At 36.5% G+C, this 20454-nt stretch overlaps 1 protein-coding gene across 2 annotated transcripts; it reads left to right on the top strand.

Moving 5' to 3' along the window:
- The first annotated feature begins 2243 nt into the window (after positions 1-2243).
- Positions 2244-15194, top strand: LAPTM4A (lysosomal protein transmembrane 4 alpha). Of its 2 annotated transcripts, none has more exons than XM_034432169.2 (7): positions 2244-2410; positions 9645-9765; positions 10335-10411; positions 10505-10672; positions 11531-11626; positions 12149-12247; positions 14445-15194. In XM_034432169.2, the coding sequence occupies exons 1-7, from the start codon at positions 2312-2314 to the stop codon at positions 14517-14519; spliced, it is 735 nt and encodes a 244-aa protein (XP_034288060.1). In that variant the 5' UTR covers positions 2244-2311; the 3' UTR covers positions 14520-15194. The 2 variants fall into 2 exon arrangements, with proteins under 2 accessions (XP_034288060.1, XP_034288061.1); XM_034432170.2 differs by having other exon boundaries at positions 10505-10627.
- The last annotated feature ends 5260 nt before the right edge of the window (positions 15195-20454 follow it).

Raw genomic sequence — 20454 nt, forward strand, 5'->3', positions numbered from 1 at the left:
CCATTTGAATAAATCCTTGGTTTTCGGAACGAATGTAGTCATATAATTATATAATTATAGTTATATAATTCTTTTAATAATTTTAAATTTTGTATTGGTATGTGTTTTAGTTCTGGCTGTGCACCACCCTGAGTCCACTAGGAGAAGGGCGGGATATAAATTGAATAAAATAAAATAAATAAATAAATAATATTTGCAGAAAAAAAGAAAGCCAGTTTGGCACCAAGCTTGAAACCAGGAGATGAGTTCTAGTCCCACTTTAGGCATGAAAGCCAGCTGAGTGACTTTGGACCAATTTCTCTCAGCCTAACTGATAAAAAATAATAAAGCAGGATAAAAATGGTAGGAGAGATCCCCTTGCTTTCCTGCTTTAATGCCAAGTGGACCTGCGGCTGCCCTCTCCTGGCTGTTTTTCCTTTTCAGAGTATTAAAAAATAAAACCAATGATTTGACTGAAGATTTAGGAAGCTGACTCTCTAGTTGGATAGGATTGTGTGAAAGCAGATGATGTGTGATACCTATACAGTGGTACCTTGGTACTCAACTGCTTTTAAACTCATCAAATTTGGTACTTGGGGGTATTTTGAGGCAAAGAATTTGTTCCGATACTCATAGTTTATTTGGCACTCAATGCACACGCTAGAACTTGTTGAGGCTTCTGCCTTGTCACTCACTACATTATTCCTTGTGGGGAAAAAATTGTCTGGTACTCATTGGTTTTGGTACTCATTGGGCCTCCCAGAACTAATCAACAATAAGTACCAAGATACTACTGTATTAGGAATGAAGAGATGGTTTGATTTATTCAGTCTTCTCAGCCTATTGTCCCCAGGGGACGCTGTAGATCCACATCAACTTTCTCTTTGCAGTTGGAAAAGTGCAGCAGCTGCAAAAAGATTAATATATATATATATATATATATATATATATATATATATATATATATATATATATATATATATATATATATATATATATATACATACACATATATATATACATACACACATATATATATATACACACACATATATATATATATACACACATATATATATATACATACACACACATATATATATACATATATATATATACATATATATATATATACATATATATATATATATACATATACATATATATATATATACACACACATATATATATATACATATATATATATACATATATATATATACATATATATATATATATACATATATATATATATACATATACATATACATATACATACACACACACACACACACACACACACACACACACACACACACACATATATATATAAAAATCTGCTATAGTTAAACAGAGCCGGAAATATTTGCTAAGACATTGGTCTTCTGATAAGGAGCTCACAATTAAAACAAGTCCATGTTATAAAATGATCTGAATTTTTAAGCATAACCCCCACTTCCAATAACGTTTTAGTTTTTGCAGGAGTAGCAAGTTAAGCAATTCTGCCATATGAAAAAGATGTGGAAAAGAGAAACTTAAATCATAAATTATGTTAGTAAGATACGCCCACCAGCAGAAAACGAAACCCACAATTTAAACTAGTGCTTCCCTAGACTTTTTCCTTCATTACCCAAAACCGCTTTCAGTCTCAATTTAGATATCCCGTTTGTGATTGGGCTTTTATGTTGTTATCCAAAGGCGGGGGGAGAGATCTCCTTTACTGTAAAGGAGAAATTACCAAATTTTGGGTAATTTGCCCAGCTTTGGGAAGCTCTTGATTTGATTAAATCCATCAAATTGCATAATTTCCGGTAGCGGTCTTTGCAGCGTCACCAGATAAAGGCTGGCGTATTCACAATGGTAACAACTCCCAGATTGCAGCTGAGATTTGGTGGCCCTAAAACAGACAGATAAAAAAGTGCACTTGCACTCCCCCGCGCAAGCCAAAGCAACGGCTTTTATTTTCAGGGAACCTACAAAGATGCTCATCACGCAGAGACAACGAAGTAGATCACTACAGCCACGTCCCAGGATTAGCGCCCCCTTTCGCGAGGGGTGGAAGCACAGTGGGGGGACGAAAACAGATCAGTGCTTTTTCATTGGCCGGCTACGGTGACAATAACCGTTTGTCCCGCCCTGCAAGTTGAGAGGGAACTTCCCCCCCCCTCCTCCGTGCTTCCTTCGGCGTCGGTTGATTGGTTAGAATTTCTGTGAGACGCAGGCGCCGCCGCGGCCCTCGCGCTAACTGCGGAGGGGGGGAAATCGTCTCATTCGGCGTTCCGTTTGAAGAGGAAGAGGAGGCCTCGCCGCCGCCGCCGCCGCCAATAGAACAATGACGTTCAAGCGGAGCCGAGACCGTTTTTACAGTACTCGCTGCTGTGGTTGTTGTCATGTCCGCACCGGGACTATCATTTTGGGGACCTGGTATATGGTAAGAGTAATATAACAGGAGAGAGAGGAAGGGGAGGGGGGGGAAAAAAAGATCGCTTGTGCTTTTTGCGCATGCGCGGGCGAAAATAGGGCTAAAGGGAGAGAAGAGTGGATTGAGGGGTGAGTCGCTGAACTGTGTTTCCTAGGGCGCATGCGCTTCCTCTTTGGGTTTTTTTTTGGGTTTTTTTGCGCGTATTCCGGGATTTTCAGAGAAATTCCAGAGTTTCTGTCAAGTTCTTACAAATGGAGGGAAGCGGGTTTCCTTAAAGTTGATGCTGAAGAATTCCTATGTCAAATTTCCAGTAACCTGTTAATCATCTTACAGTATTACATTCAGATGCTGCAATACTTCAGAGCAGGGTGGATTTGATTTAAATCGAGTTGATTTAAATCACAATTTAAATCATGATTTAAATCACTAGTAAAAAGGCTTGATTTAAATCAACTCGATTTAAATCATAATTTTTAAAGAGCAACTGTCATCTCTGCTACTCCTTTTGACCCACTGTTGACTCACCGATAGTCCCAGTGTTGCAGAATATACAGCCTCATGCTACATAACTAAACTCCATTTCATGCTGAATAAACTAAATTATTTATGTATCTTAAATAGAAAACTATCTTACGAAAGATTTTACCCCAAAAGTTTTTTATTAAAATAAATTCGATTTAAATAAAAAAAATCCGATTTAAATAAAAAAAATCTGATTTTTTTGATTTTTTTAAAAAAAATCATTGATTTTTATCCACCCTGCTTCAGAGAGAAGGGCATGGGATTGCAGACCTAATTGGACAGTGGCAGTAAAGTTTCAACTCTGTATGAACTTCCTCTCAAGAGAAGAGGGGAAAGGTGAATTGTGTGTGTGGCTTGCAGAGGGAGATGCAGCAAGAATTGTGTGTGTGTGTGTATGAAGAAAACACTTGAACTCCAGTATGCCATTTCTTGCTTCTTGAACCTCATTGATCACCAATTTTAGAGTATCTCTTGCCCCTATCTTAAAGCTGCTTGCTTTCAAGTGCTGGATGATATAAAGAGCTGTGATGAAAACTTCACTTAGTTCAATATTTGGTTTCCCAGTCAGGTTAACTAAATGCTTCTAGAAAACCTGTAGGCAGGAAGTGAACAGCCCTCCTCCTCTGTTGCTTCCCAACAATTCATATTTAGTGGCATGGCTATCTCTGAATCTTAATATCCCAGGTGGTTTTTAGTAGACGCTTACAAAAATTAGTTTGCCTCCTTTTTAACATTTTGCTTATGGCTCCTTGCCACTTCTTGCTGCAGAAATTACCTACCTCCATAGCAGGAGTGGTTTCTAAATTTTTTTACTACCAGTTCTGTGGGCATGGCTTATTTTGTGGGCATGGCTTGATGGTAATGTGACAATTCTTTAGGATTTAGCAGAGGCACTGGTCTACCAGGCTTTTAACTGCTTGCAGAGTTGTACCGGTCTACTCATTTATTTTTGTAGGCCCCGGTCTACCCATTTATTTTTGCAGGCACCGGTCTACCACCAAACTGCCTTTTACCACTGATCAGCTGTAGGGCGGCCCTTTGAAGCCCCGCGGCAAGACTTTAAACAGTTTTTCCTTATAGCCCATCAGCTGGAACTCAGGAGGCAGCAATAGATTGGGGGTGGGGCCAAATAAAATATAAGAATAATGCGGGGGGGGCAGAACCGGTTCAGTGACGTCATATCGTCACTGCTACCAGCTCAGCGGAACCGGGCCGAACTGGGAGGAACCCACCACTGCTCCATAGGAATATATTAAAAAGGGGGGAGGGGGCTTGTCTGTGGATTCTGTTGCTGGTTACTTGCATGGATGACCTTGTTCTGTTAATGAGTGGGAGGTCAGCTTTAATGAAAATATGTATAAACAGAATCCATACAGGCAGTTCTTGCTTACTAGTGGTAATTGAGACCAGGAATTCTTCCACTAAATACCATTGTAAGGCACAAGGTCACGTGACTGCATCGAATTATGGCATCAGTTCTGGCAGTCCCAGTAAATATTGTTAGGCAACATGTGGTCAGGATATCTTGCAGTCATGTGATTACTATTGGCGACCCCCTGCCTGCTTCGGTATTGACTTTGTAGTCCCAAGGATGCTTTTTCAAAAAGGAGCTGGACTTTGTTTTTCCTTGAAGTCATTTTGCTTCTCACCCAAGAAGCTTCTTCAAGTCTGACAGAACTGAAGAAACTTCTTGGGTGAGAAATGAAGGAAATTTTTCTTCAAGGAAAAACAAAGTTCAGTTGCCTTTTAAAAAAGCACCTTTGGGATAACCATGACCTGGATGACTGAGAATCTCCATAGATATTGACTTTGTATTGCTACCTATTAGGGTGCAGTTAACAATTAGGTTAATATTTAAGTATGTGCTTAGATGCTTTTTGTAAACAAAAATTAAGAGGCAAATAAAGAATAAAACGGTTTTTAAAATGGGCCTGAAATAAAGGAAAACATATTGGTAACATATTCACTAACTAATGTACTTCAGGACTGAAGTAGCAGCTCTAATTCTGATTTATGAAACTTTAGGTGGGAGCACTTGGCTGATCATATTTGGGCTCAGATGTTAACCAGATTCAGGCTTGCTTAATACTTGGATGAGAGATTATTGATAAATACAATATGGTAGGCTAGATTGGGAAGTTAAAAAAAAAACAACTAGGCAGAAGACAGAGTTTAGTTGACAAAACTTCATGGATATTATTCATGATGTTACCATGAGTCAAGATTATGCATTGATTTTATTCCAGTTTATCTGAGGAAAAAATGCTTTTAAGCTTGCTTTTTAAAAAGTATATAGGGCATGAGAGAGATAAATGTAATTTTATAATGAATTTTAATGTAATTATACAGTTTATAATCATGATTTATACTTCTGTGAACACACAAGAACAGATTTATACTTCTGTGGACTGACGAACAGATTTACAGTTCTGGGAGGAGGTTTAATGAAAGGAAGTGGAGTCAATTTTCAATATAATTACTTTTCCTTCATAGGAACAATTTAGAAGCTTTGTATTGTTGATATGCAAGTTAGTGTTGGCCTGAATTCAGCTTAATACTTTGTGTTCCCTTTCCTTTAAGGGATTGGATTTTCATACTGACTGGGAGGAGCTATTTAGGCAGTGGAACAGTTCCCATGCAGTAGATTACCGAATTCCTTTTGTGTTTCTTTAGTTAGTATATCTGAAAGATAAAATAGTACTACAGCCCCTAACCATCTAATAATTCCTAAATGTTTAATCTATTGACTATTTCCTTTGAGATCCACACAGTCCTTGCTGCTCTTTTGAATTTAATGCAACAGAGACCAAGAGACCCTGGAAATTGGTGCTGCTTCAGAGATCTATCCTTCATCAGCTGTTCCATTTCAGCCCTATTGATAACAGAATCTGAAGAATCCTTGAAATAATTTTTAGACTAGAAGGAAAATAAAAAACTGATTTCAGCTCTATAGATTAAATAGATATGTAAAGAACTACCATATATTCTTTTAAAATTAGTAGTCTTATCCTGTCAGAGATGGATATTACTACGCCCAATATATTGAAGACATCTGATCTAAAATGAGTTATTTACCTGTAAAACTTTTGGTAAACTGATAGCTTCCCACAAGGATGAAATAGCTGTAGGACAGTTAAAAAAAGAATGAGAACAAAAGTTGACTTCAGTTTGGTGGTCAATTTTACATTGGGAGAAGAATTTTTATTGTCCAAATTTGAATCTGTGTAGGTAAAGCTTTGTATTCTGTTTAGGCAAGAATAAAATACTGATATTACTGGCGTGTGCCATTCTTGTAGATTACTAAATTAACTAAAGGTACATTTAATTGCTATGAATACAAACTTTAGATAACATACTGTCTAGAATTTCAATCCTGAACAATAGATATTTCCTGTTTATAGGAAAACGTGCAGTTCTAAAATACTGCAGTATCAAAAATTGTAAATATAATTAAATTTTAAAGCTTTTCTCTAAACTTTGTTTCAGAAAAACTTAGTCTGATTTTGTATTTAATATAGTTTGAATCACTGCAAATAAGGTTATACTAAATAGAAGTTTTGTAATATAAAATTTTTTATTTAGATTTCTTTTCCAATGTGGAGATTCAATGATTCTGTTATGTAATAGTGTTGGCTATAAAGATGTTTGCAGGTTTTATGTAACTGGTTTAATTACAGTTGTTTAAATGAATGTGTTAATACTTGATAATTATTGGGATTGTATCTCTTTAACAATTTTTGAACGTTTCCTGAAGACCTTTGCTTACAATCCTAATGTAATAAAATTCAGTGATAGTTATATAATAAACAAGGAAGAAAGAGAAAGAGCATTTCAAAGCTATTAGCCTTCCCCCGCAGGACAAAATAGTCCTTATTATATAGCCTTATAGTGGCAGCTGAAAAAATGGGAAAAAAATTAATCTATGATTTTCTGTTTTGATCTGGAAAGTTGTAATATCAAATGAGAGATGTGTCTCTGACAGGGTGGATAAAAATCAATGATTTTTTTTAAAAAAAAATCAAAAAAATGGTTTTTTTAAAATTTAAATTGGATTTTTTTGATTTAAATCAGATTTTTTTGATTTTTATCGAATTTATTTTAATAAAAAACTTTGGGGTAAAAATCTATCGTAAGATAGTTTTCTATTTAAGATACATAAATAATTTAGTTTATTCAGCATGAAATGGAGCTTAGTTATGTAGCATGAGGCTGTATATTCTGCAACACTGGGACTATCGGTGAGTCAACAGTGGGTCAAAGGAGTAGCAGAGATGACAGTTGCTCTTTAAAAATTATGATTTAAATCGAGTTGATTTAAATCAAGCCTTTTTACTAGTGATTTAAATCATGATTTAAATTGTGATTTAAATCAACTCGATTTAAATCAAATCCACCCTGGTCTCTGATGCATAAAATGTGGAGAAGAGTTCATTGATTGCTTGTAATACCTATCACATAATGCCATTCATGGGGCATTTTTGTTTTGTTTGTGTTACAGATTAAAATAAACTCTTTAAACTAAATAAATATAACAATCTTTATTAAATGATGTAAAAGAATCCTGTAGACTATTATAAAACCATGAGTCACGTCTTTATGTAATCGCTTTGCAATTATATGTTCTGAAAAATTTGGCTTTATCATCACAGTTGGTTTTCTGGAATATACTGTATTCTGTAGATGTGGCCTAAACTGTTGTTCCATGTTCCTTTGAGTTTTCTATGGAATATGTTTTTAAAAATTATCCATATTGACTTTTGAAAGCTTACCTTTAATTTTAAAATAATTGAAATTTACAGGCAGGGGGAGAAGCTAACATAGACAGAGGTTGTACCCACAGATGGGCAATGGGTTTTCTTATTTTTTTTTTACCCTGTGTTTATTGAATGAAATTTTAGGTTTTTTTTAATTTTTAAAGTATATTTAGGATTATTGAGGGATTCCTCTTCAGTTTCCATGAATTTCTTTTTGCAGAATTGTAAATAATTGTGTTATTGATTTGCAGCAATTCCAGTCTGATCTTTGCCAATGCCACTGTGGAATTTAGGCACTAAATATTAATCACATTTCAGATATTTTTTAAAATATTTAATACAATATGATGTTATTTTAAATATACATGGCATGGTGATTTAAAATCTCAATAAATACCCTCTTCTAGGTGATCCCCAATAAGAAATCATTAGACCTTATGGTTTTCATTGCTTGATTGAAATAGTAACAAAGAAAAGAAGTAGATTATCTTGACTTTTTAATGAGGAGGAACAGGTGAAAACAGGAAGAACACATGATCTGGAATAGAGACTTCCTGTCCTTTCCCATATTATACAGATAATACACATTAATATGTTGGAAGTTATCAGTCCTGATATTATCTTTTGTTGTTTTGGGTGTCTTTATTGTTTATATAAAAATCCAGCATTTAATTTATTGTTTATATAAAAATCCAGCAGCTGGATTTTGCTTTCCATTGCAGATGCCAGATCAGTCCTCTGCAAGCTTTCATCTCTCGAGCGCTCACTGAAGCGGCACAGGAAACTTCGGCCGGGCTCCTCGAGAGATGAGAGCTTGCAGGGGGCCGATCTGGCATCCGCAATGGAGAGCAAAATCTGGCTGCTCCCTGGACCAGTCGCCATTTACCGCTCCGAGTCCCAAGCAGCAGGAGACGAGGGCTCATTTGTGCCACCGGCTGGCGCAAATATACCAAGGCGGAATGCTGATGTTGTGCAAGTTCAAGTAGTGCTTCGCTCCCGCACTTCTTCCGGCCCTTGTTGGTGCTCTGCGCACCTCGGTCTCTCAGGGAGATGCTTGACTTCCTCTCAGCCCCAAGACACTGGCTGGTCCATGAGATGAGAGAGAGAAAGAGAATGAGAGAGAGAGAGAATAAGAGAAAGAGAGAGAGAGAGAGAATGAGAGAATGAGAGAATCAGAATGAGACAGAGAGAGAGATAAAGAGACATGGGAGAGAGGAGAGAGAGAGAGGGAGAGAGAGAACCTGAGCCTGAGCCTGAAGGAACCCATCCCGTCACTGGAAGTCCAGGCGCTTCAACAAGCGGCGTGCTGGATTCGTATTAGTGGTCCACGGGATTTAAAATTATGAACTTGGTGGTCCCTGAGGTCCAAAAGGTTGGGGACCCCTGATTTAGCTGGCTTTGTGCCTAAGGCAGGATTAGAACTCTCTGTCTCCTAGTTTCTATCATGATCCCTTAACTGCTGCACCAGACAGCCTCTGAGTTGATACTGCCTTAGCCTTTTCTTCCTCCCTCCCTCCCTCCACCAGTTTGAATAAGCAAATCCACTAATATTTTTAGGCATGCTTGTTGCTTTGTCTTTGAAAGGTCTTGGAAATATGCCTGCAATAATGTCCTATTAATGTTTTTGCTTTGGAAATAAGGGTAATGTGAAAGCAACATACATTCCTTTCTACGAATAAGGTTTTCCCCCCCACCTTCAGCAAAGGCTAAATTTACTCTGGTCTCTGAAAAAGAGCCTCTGTGCTTTCTACCCCAGTCTGTGTAGATATAGAAAAGTTAATACATGCATCATTTGATAATGCATGTATACTCTTGCAATCAATGGAATATTGAAGTTTGAACTATGCTATAAAAGGATATAGGTAGACTGGAATTCTGAACTATTTTAAACATTGAACTGTCTTAAACTAGCAAGTTTGTTTTATTTATAAATATAAAGGATTTATATATATGTATATATCTTGCAGGTGGTGAATTTGTTGATGGGTATTTTACTGACAGTTGAAGTGACTCATCCCAATACTGTATCATCTGTAGATATCCAGTATGAGGTTATTGGAAACTATTATTCCTCTGAGAGGGTTGCTGGTAGGTATACGTTTTAAAGGAATAACATTTGAATATTTCAGGATGTATGTATCAGAAAAAAGTTCTTAAAATATTCCAGCAATTTTTACATTTCTGAGGTACAGAGATAAGAATGAAACATCTTGGTTTGTGGTTTGGCTTAGTGGGAAAACCATAATTTGAGTTTGTCATTGAACCATTGCTTGGTAGTAGAAAATGTCATTTCCAATGCCTGATAAAAATGCAAAAATTGAAATAATTTCTACAATGCCAACTCCTATACAAATTAGAGATACAGGTGGTTCTCGTTTAATGACTATGTTCAATGACTTTTTGAAGTTATGATGGCACTGAATGAATGATAGTTATCACAGGTCCCTGAAGTGAAGGCCGTTGCAGCAAAAATCAATCTTTAACTACATCCCAATACCAGTGCACCAAATTCTTACCGTCTCTGGTTCTAATTCTAGTTCATTTAATTGCTGAATTAGATGTATCAGTCAGATATATTCCGCTAACATGTAGTGCAGGTGGTTTGTTTTAATTTGTTTTTATTGTTAAAGGAATTCTTAATATTTTTCCCCCACCAGAAAACGCTTGTGTTCTCTTTGCCATCTCACTCCTCATGTTTACAATCAGTGCTATGTTGGTGTATGGAGCAATTACCGTAAGTTTTACTTGAATGATTCTAATTTCTCATCATTGATGGTTTTCTTTTTCTCTTCAAGAATAACACATTATTTTCATTTTGCATTTTTAGCATCGTGTCAGTTGGCTGATTCCATTCTTTTGTTACCAACTCTTTGACTTTGTTCTTGGCTGTCTCATGGCTATAAGTTCTCTGACTTATTTGCCAAGAATAAAAGAGTACCTGGATCAACTAGTAAGTGTCCATGACAACAATCTTAATCGAGGGATGGGAGGCAATGTAAGTGAATCATGCACAATTCATAAGCTTAGCAAAATCACATGAACTGGATGAGATAAAGGATATATGGCATTCTTAGTTCTTAATCCCAGTACATCTTACATTTTTAGAATTTCTTCTTTTTGAAACTGGCAAGGAGAATTAGTTGTCCTAACTCCAGGCTGGCAGATCCAGTCTGCACTCATTTAGAAAGTAGAGACCTCCAGAGCAAGCTTTTCTCTATACGGGTGACATCTATTCCTGGCAGAAATTACCAATTATGGTAGTAGATATGCACCCGTGGAATGTTCTACCAGTATGCCTGAGATTTCTGGGAAATATGAGGTCTTCAAAATGGAGGATCTTTTTTTTTTGCTGTTGAAGAATGCATGTCTGCTGCATAATTAAAACTCTTTTAACAAAATGTCCACACTTAAGAAAACCTCTGTCTATATAAATTGTGTCTTGAAATCTGAGATGAATATCAGTTTCTTTAACTGATACAAACATTTTTGGATCCTCATATATAGTTCGTGGCCTCTGCTTCAATGCTACCGAAATCGCTGTTCTTCCCTTCCTCTTTCTAAAGGAGGTTGTGCCATATCGAGCTCTGTGACCTCAGTTAAATCTTCCTTCTGTGGTTTAAAGATAAGGATTTCTTGTAACAGTTGCAAGCTGTAAGGATAGTGTGCAAAAATGTTCCACTGACTCCATCTGCTTTGGTTTATAAAAAAAAATAGTGTGTTTTTTTTTAAACTAAACAATCAGTGTCTTTTGTTTTGGACTCACAGGTCTGGAGTAGGTTTTTCTGGATACCAAAAAACCTGATAGTGGAACTTGATCTGTTTGTAATAACTGTATTACTGTTTCTTTTTCTAGCCAGAATTCCCGTACAAAGATGACCTCCTTGCTCTTGATTCAAGCTGTCTTCTGTTCATTGTCCTATTGTTCTTTGTTTGGATCATTATTTTAAAGGTCAGTTTTTGGATACTTTAAAATGTACCTTTTAAGAGATATGAATTTCTCATTCATGTCTTAGTAATTAAAATTAAAGCATATGATCTGAGCTTCTTAGCTGTCATTCCTGTTATTTGTTTGAGTGATTCTTCCCTGTAGTTCTTTAACTGTAATGAGAGTTCAGTTATGATTGGTTAAATATTTCTGTTCCCTCTTATCACATATTTATTTTATTTATATGCACTGTTTTGTCTTTTGCATACACATTTTGCCAATGCTGGCATTCTTTTCAGCTAAACTGAAGGTATTAACATATATTCTGATATATTGGAGGATCTTGAACTATCACCAATTTAGAGAGGTGCTGTAGTTATAGCTGTAGCTGGCTTAGTTTATTAGAGAGCAATGCAACTGATTTGAATAGAAAAGTGTATTTAATATGTTGTCAAATAGTTATATATTTTGTGCTTCTGAAGGTGCTGTAATTCACAATTCTACTTTTATGGTATGTTCAGATAGTGTTCTTTTTTCCTCTTGCAGGCCTATCTAATTAATTGTGTCTGGAACTGTTATAAATACATTTGCAATAGAAATGTGCCTGAGATAGCTGTCTATCCAGCATTTGAAGCACCCCCACAGGTAAATGATTTATGAAATTAAACTAAGCTGATTTCTAATTTGAAGCACTAGGGCTGTGATTATGGATATGTGTTCCATCTTGTTACATCCATTTCTAATACACACTCAAAGAGTTGCATAGATGAGATGGGGACTCATACAAATTGAATGAATAAATAAATGCATTTATGCATTTTATGCATTTATCCTTTAATGGATAAATGCAAATTTATCCATTAAAGCTACCAGTTGGATATTTTCACATAGACTTCCTTAGTTTGAATTCAATCTTGGGTGACTTGACATATTTAATTGGATATATATAAAGGCGGTTTACAATTGTTGGGTTTTTTGACTTTCTAGTTTAGCATGTATCCCATGTATTTCCTAGTTGTCTTCTATCCAAGTCCTAATTAGGCCCAGTAACTTAGCATCTGCTCTTTATTTAGAGCTTTATTTACATACAAGTAACCAGAGCAGGATTATTAATTCAAATTTAGTAGAATGGTTCAGCCTGTAAGATGGCAGGTTAAAAGGTCTCAAACTACCTCTCCCAGAAATGTTGTGGATCTTCACATCTTGGTCTCCTGCTTTGGGGGAGCAGCTTGGTTCACACTGCTAGTATCTATCTTCTTCATCTAACATCCTCACTGCTAATAGCAATATGTCTGTGAGAGAGGATACTCATATGTTCTAACTATAAAAAGAAAAGTTCAAAAAGTGTAGTAATTTCAATCATATGACATAGTTTACATAGCTTAGCCTCTGTGTGACCAGAAGAATCAGTCTTTCTTTCCCTCCTTAGGAGATAGACCAATCTTGCTGCAGATAAACAACAACTTTAGTTTGAAATAAAGATGAAATATAAAGAACATTTAAAAACCTTTAAGTAGAAAAAAAAGATAAAGAGGATAAATTCTAGAGCAGTTCAGTGCTGCAAAACAGCTTCTTGAGAGAACCATATAAAAAGAAAAGCAGCAAACTAGGCAGAGCACAAGGTGTCAGAAGTCTGCTACAAATGGCTTGTCCTTTACCTCAAAATCTGGTAAAAAGATATTCATAGATATTTCAAATTCATATTAAAGTTTACAAGAAAATGGGATTATTTTCAGATGGATACAAAGCTGCAATTGCAAATACAGTTCCAAGGGTTTTTTTTTTTCCCCAGAGAAAATAATAAATGAATTGGGAAACTTAACCCAAATTTCTGGGTCAACCTTTATCTATTTTTAATGAAACTGAAGAAGAAACAGTTTTCTGCTTCAAGATAACCCGGTTGCTCCTGCTTCTTGGGAGCTCCTGAATTGCTTTCCTCAGAAGCTCTTAGAGCAATGGAAGCACCTGTCCTTTATTCCGTCTTTTTTTCCCCACGTTCTCCAGTTTCCCCTGCTTTTAAAATGACCATGGTTTTTTTATATCTTCAGCAGAGGAAGGGCTGGAGTAATTAACTCTGCATGTGACGCAAAGGCATATCTCACTCAAGGGCGTATGTGTTCTGTCTAAGCCTGTAATCAGCATAGAGGGAGTGTGCTGTAAATGTTTGAGCTTGTTAATTGGCGAGGAAGCTACATTTGCTACAAGAGATAGACATCAAGGCATCTCTTTCAAAAAATGTTTAGAAGTGCAGTTGAAATATACATATACTGCAGAGGAATGCATTTCTTTGAAATTCACCAATGATATGAAGTTCTTTGCATTCCGTACAGTTTGAGAGCTATTTCAAATGTAATCTGTGCTTACCACTACTCAGATAAGACAATTGTTGACAATAGAAACCACTTGGGTTCTAACTCATAATGTGTATACCCTGTTTCCCTGAAAATAAGACATCCCCTGAAAATAATCCCTCCCCAAAAATATTTAAACGCAGAGCTGGAAATCGGGTAAGATGGCAAGAGGAGCCCCATCTTGCTCCACGTGCCCCAAAGTCCTCCCTGAAAATAAGGCCAAGCGCTTATTTCGGGGTTCAAAAAAAAAGACAGGGTCTTATTAACACGGTACATAAAACCACTGATTTGGAATAATGAAGCGGTTCATTCAGTAGTTTATTAGTTTCAATTTAATTTCTGGAGGCAATTTGCCATTGAGGAAAGACTTTTTATGAGATTTCATGAGAATGGTTTATTACTATTACGAATATTTTAGTTAATGGTATATTGTGTCTTAGAATGGTCAGGCAGTTAATAAAATAACTAACAATCTGTTTTTTCTCCTACAGTATGTTTTGCCATCTTATGAAATGGCAGTGAAAATGCCAGAAAAGGAACCGCCACCTCCTTACATTCCTGCCTGAAGCAGCTATGTTTCTAGCAAAATAACTGTATAGCTTCATTTTTTATATTGTAAGATTGCTTAAATATTCAGGGTTTTAGGAGCAACCATACGAGGTTAAGTGGCATTTGATAACCTTACTAAACATAATTCATAAGGGAGTGATTTTTCTCCTTCTTGCTAGCTTTAATTTTATTGATCTCCTTAAATCTCTTCAGTAATTCTTGCTGTGAGGCTTTATTTTGTAATTTCAGCTTCTGCATACAACTCCAATTCTATGGATTTGTAATTTCATTTTGCTTCAAGAAACACATTTATTAAGTTAAGCAAGTTCTGGATACTACACATTTAGAAAATCAAGCATCTTGCAAATATAGATTAGTTCTGAAGAACAATCATATCAATGGCAAGATTTTTTCTTTCTTTTTTTAGTGTGGGAAAATTAGTTCCTATGTGGTGCACTGTTGCATATATGTATTTACCTGAAACTTTTTGTGTTATATTAGTTTTTACTGTGTTATCCCTATGCCTTGAAACAATATTTTTTAAAGCCTGAAGTTGGAATTAATGGTTTGACACTTTTTGTCATATGATATGAATGCCAGAAAAGGACACTACTTTTGTCATTTGCTTGCTTCAAAACTGTATTTTCATCTTTGTTTATAAATGATGCTTTAATAAATCTTTAAGAAAATAATTTGAGGGACTGTTTATGGTATTTACTATAGTCATTTAGGTTAATTAGTTTTACATTTTTGTTGAAATAGTTCAGCAGAAGGCCTAACAGTTCAGTCAAGATCTGAAATACAATGATAAAACTTAGTGAACTGACTTTTCTTTTTTCTTCTTCCCCCAATTTCAGTTTAGTTAAACTGCAGTAACATTAACAATAATGGTGGCACTTTAAGAATAGATAAGAAGGTAACAAATCAAAACAGGCTAAATACCTATCAAATGCTGAAGCAGTATTGCTAAGGAACAATTATTCTCAGAAAATATTAAACAAGGAATTGCTCTTACATTATTAATGTTGCATCAAGGTTTTCAAGAAAAGACTGGACAGTTATTTGTCCAGATGGTTTGAGGATTCCTGCTATGGGTAGACAGTTTAGAAGACCTCCAAGATCCATTCCAACCCTATGGATCTATGGTTCTAGTCAGAGGTGGGTTTCAGCAAGTTCTGACTAGTTCTGAAGAACCGGTAGCGGAAATTTTGAGTAGTTTGGAGAACCGGTAAATAACATCTCTGACTGGCCCCGTCCCCATCTATTCTCTGCCTCCCGAGTCCCAGCTGATCAGGAGGAAATGGGGATTTTGCAGTAACCTTCCCCTGGAGTGGGGAGGGAATGAGATTTTACAGTATCCTTTCCCTGCCACGCTTACCAAGCCATGCCACGCCCACAGAACCGATAGTAATAAATTTTGAAACCCACCACTGGTTCTAGTTAAATATACTTTAACTAGATGTCATTATTACCCAGGAGGATAAACTAGAGATGGTTCTCACTTCAAGCTTTGGTTTGGTTGGATTGCTATTAAGAATTGATACATTGGATTTTAAGGAAATCCACTGGAGTGCTTTGGCTCTTAATGCAACAAGTTTATTTATTTATTATTTATTTATTTATTTATTGGTTCGATTTATATGCCGCCCTTCTCCGGAGACTCAGGGCGGCTTACAATGTGTTAAGCAATAGCCTTCATACTTTTGTATATACCTGCTTAGTAGGGCTTTTGGCCCCCCCAAGCCGTGTTCTTTTTATACAAAGTCAGCTTATTGCCCCCACAATCTGGGTCCTCATTTTACCTACCTCGGAAAGATGGAAGGCTGAGTCAACCTTGAGCCTGGTGAGATTTGAACTTGCAGTAATTGCAGGCAGCTGGCAGCTAAGTGCTACTTAACAGCACTTTAGTCCACTGCGCCACCAAGTTGTTGATTTTGTATGTGTACATGTGTGCATACAGGTACAAATCTGTCAGTTAAATGACAATTATTTTTTTTATCAATTGAAGCCAGCTGGGTGATTTAGGGCCATTTACTTACCCCACAGAGTTGTTTTGGGGAAACTAGGAGGTGGGAGCAAAGGCCATTGTGTAATATTAGGAATTTTAAAATCTTTTTGACAAGAGGATAAAGGAAGGGTCAGGCATGTTTATAGACAAACATGTCACTGATGCTCAGTGATGGTTCTATAAGCCCAGGAAAACATGAACTACTACTTCCGTTATTTTCTATAGCTCGGAAGTCCAAGGATACATATATATTGGCCCATACTGACATACTTGGCAAAACATCTGTACTGCTTGGAAGTTTACTAAGACAAAGGAAGTAATGGGCATCAAAACAGTTTTCTCAATCTCTATAAAAATGGAAATTTGAATTCATTGACAAATACAGTTTGGTAAGTGAATTCTTGGTACACATGATTTCAGAGTTTTTTTAAAAAAACTACTTTCACAAAAATGTGTCTTGTTTTTATCTGCACTATACATCAAATACAATGATTTCCAAAGTCGTCGGCATGCTATGAAATAATATATTTTGGGAGATAATGACTACAATTGAAAATAGCATTCACACTCTTATGTGCAATTCCTGTATTACCTATCTTTGTGTTTTTGACATACAGATAGTTCTTGACTTACAACCATTCATTTAATGACCGTTGAAAGTTACAATGGCACTGAAAAAAGTGACTTAACTTTTTCAGATGACCATTGCAGCATCCCACGATCACGTGATCAAAATTCGGATGCTTGGCAACTGGTTCATATTTATGACAATTGCAGCATCCCAGGATCAAGTAATCACCTTTTGCGACCTTCTGAGAAGCAAAGTCAATGGGGAAGCCAGATTCACTTAATAATCATGTTACTAACTTAACTGCCGTGATTCACTTAACAACTATGAGTGGTCATAACTGTCACTTAGCAACATAAAATTTTGAGCTCAATTATCATAATTTGAGGACTATCTATATAGGTGATACGACATAGCTCCAGGTTTTGCCATGACAACAATACCATCTCTTCAGTACAATTGTTTTCAATACTTGAGCACAAATGTTGGACCGATGGTTCTTGGGAACCCATGTTCAGCTAATGTTTATTTTCCAGACTCAGGGTAACAAATACAGAGCATTTTGCTTGACTGGACAAAATAACAGTTGCTCTTGCTTTCACATATCTTTATAGAAGCAGCCCTCAATGGTAATTGGGACTGGCTAGAATGGCACTAGGTGTCACAACGTCACGTGTCCACACAGATTTGTGACCGCAGTTGCAGCAACCCAGTAAATCACTGTTAGGTGAATCTCTTGCCGTGTCTCATGGTTACATGTCCTGCTGGCTTTCCCATTAACTTTGCTTGTTAGAATATCGCAAATGGTTTTCATGTGACTATAGGATGCAATGCGAACGCAGTCCAGTTGCCAAACACCTAAATTGCAACCTCATGAATGCGGGGATGCTGCAATGGTCTTAACAAGAGCACGTTGTAAGTCCTCATTCAGCACTGCTGTAACTTCGAAAGATTGCTGAAGGAGTGGTTGTTGAACTAGGACTTCACTGCTGGCTTCCAACAAGCAAAGTCAATCGGAAAGCCAGCAGGAGATTTCAAATGGTGATCTCATGACTGAGGGATGTTTTTGACTGCGCAGAAATTGCTAGCAATGGGAGCTTGGATTGCTGGAACTGCCATTGTAAGTTGTCATGGTCATATGATGTCACACATGATTGGAGATTCCAATCTCAGTTATCATTGGAAGTGAGGCCTACCTGTAATTGTAGAGGACTAATTTTTTTTAAAAAATACAACTCAATAAACCAGCATAATAATTTGAACTCAGTAAATTTGAATATCAAGAACAGATTTAAGATTTGTAAATGACCAGATGTGATCCCCTAATGCTCTGAATTGTCTATCTTTAGAGTCTTTTTAAACTTTATTGAAAACCCACTAATGAATAATAATCGCACTTATCAAACGGAAATCCTTAAGATTACATATTCCTGTATTTTTTGATATTGTAGGAAGAGAGCCATCTTAATTTACATTGGCAAAAAAGTCCGGTAGCACATTTTTCAACTAATAAATGTTACTTAATTGTAATTTGTTGAATATTTTTGACTAATACCTTTACATCGATGTACCATAATGCAGTATATGGTAATTCCATTTTTTATTGTTAGCTGCCAAGTTCACTCTGACTGACCAAGTTCGTCTTGCACTCATATTTAAAAATGTGGGACTGTTTGTCTATAAAATTAAAACAACAAATTTTGGGGAAAAAATCTGTAATGAAAAGCTGTTCATGTCAATTGTGGTTCCCTTATAATATTTTTTCTAAGATTATACAAATTTAATTTTGAATATAAATACTAAATATGGATACCTAGTTTGTAAAATGTTTATCACATGTCTACACATGTAAATAGATAACGCTTGCATTAATTTTTTTCTTTGTGGGCTTTAGTTGATAGATAGTAGTACAGTATCAGGTTGAACTTGTTTAGACTTGGAAGTTATGTAGGTGGGAGTATCTCCAGGGAATTTTACAGCTGTAGACTAGGCTAAGAAGTCCAAAGATATCACCAAAGATAATGGCAAACAGCTCCTGAATTGCTGCCAAGAAATCTGCAAGGCTATGTTCAGGAAGTCACCAGGAATTGAACTGGACTGAAGAGAAACTTTATTTTGTGTGGTGTGGGTGTGTGAGTGAGAGAGAGACAGAGACAGAGACAAAACAACAGATTTTTGCATGTTATATTTTTGTAAACTCAGAGTTAGGGTTAAGCATACAGGTAGTCCTTGATTTACGACCATAATTGAGCCCAAAATTTATGTGGTTAAGTGGGAAATTTGTTAAGTGAATTTTGCTCCCTTTTACGACCTTTCCTGCCACAGTGGTTAAGTGAATCACTACAGTTGTTAAAATTAGTAATGGTTAAGTGACTCTGGTTTCCCCATTGACTTGTCAGAAGGTCACAAAAGAGCATCGCAACCGTCGGGTCAGTTGCCAAGCATATGAATTTTGATCCCATGACCACGGGAATGCTATAGTGGTCATCGGTGTGAAAAACGGTCATAAGTCCCTTTTTCCGGGGCCGTGGTAACTTCGAACAGTCACTAAACGAACTGTTGTAAGTCGAGGACTATGTGCATTGCAAGTCATGCCTCATCTGCGAAGTATAGAATAGAATAGAATTCTTTATTGGCCAAGTGTGATTGGACATACAAGGAATTTGTCTTCGGTGCATAAGCTCTCTGTACATAAAAGCTATAAGTGATAAATCATGATCATAGTCATCATAAAAATACATTCATCAAATCATAAGATACAACACTTAGTGATAGTCATAGGATACTATAAAAGCAATCAACATAAATCATACTAGGAAACTAAAACAATGTAAATCGTAAACATACAAGCAACAAAGTTATAGTCATAAGTAGAAAAGGAGATGGGCAATAGGAAAGATGAGAAGAATGATAGTAATACAGCCTAAATAAATAATTTGACAGTGTTGTGGGAATTAGTTGTTTAGCAGAGTGATGGCATGGGGTGGGGGGAACTGTCCTTATGTCTAGTTGTTCTGGTGTGCAGTGCCCTATAGTGTCGTTTTGAGGGTAGAAGTTGAAACAATTTATGTCCAGGATGTGAGGGGTCTGTAGATATGCATATAATCCTAGTATTTAAAAAAAAAAAAACACCTATTCGGGTATCCAATCTGTTCCATTTTTTTTCTCCTCAAATCACGGCAGCCCGTTATTGGTTTTCAGTTTTCCTCCACGCACAATAGCCCAGATGTATACAGGCTGTTGACCTCAAAGATACTTCGTGCTTGTGCTGAAGCACCCGCGTTATCTAAGCACCCGCCCGACGCCTCGTCTGAACATCTCCAAGGCGACCTTTCCTCTGAATAAATCTATCAACCGGAGCTTGCGGGCGTCACGT

This window comes from Pantherophis guttatus, chromosome 1 (genome assembly GCF_059756535.1).
Source record: "Pantherophis guttatus breed Tessera chromosome 1, ASM5975653v1, whole genome shotgun sequence".
Taxonomy (NCBI): Eukaryota; Metazoa; Chordata; class Lepidosauria; order Squamata; family Colubridae; genus Pantherophis; species Pantherophis guttatus.

Excerpts from the sequence above, each read along its gene's own strand:
- LAPTM4A (XM_034432169.2), top strand. The coding sequence starts at position 2,312 with ATGACGTTCAAGCGGAGCCGAGACCGTTTTTACAGTACTCGCTGCTGT. Across the intron at positions 9,766-10,334 it reads TTCCTCTGAGAGGGTTGCTG|AAAACGCTTGTGTTCTCTTT; the intron begins GTAGGTATACGT and ends TTCCCCCACCAG. Across the intron at positions 12,248-14,444 it reads CATTTGAAGCACCCCCACAG|TATGTTTTGCCATCTTATGA; the intron begins GTAAATGATTTA and ends TTTCTCCTACAG.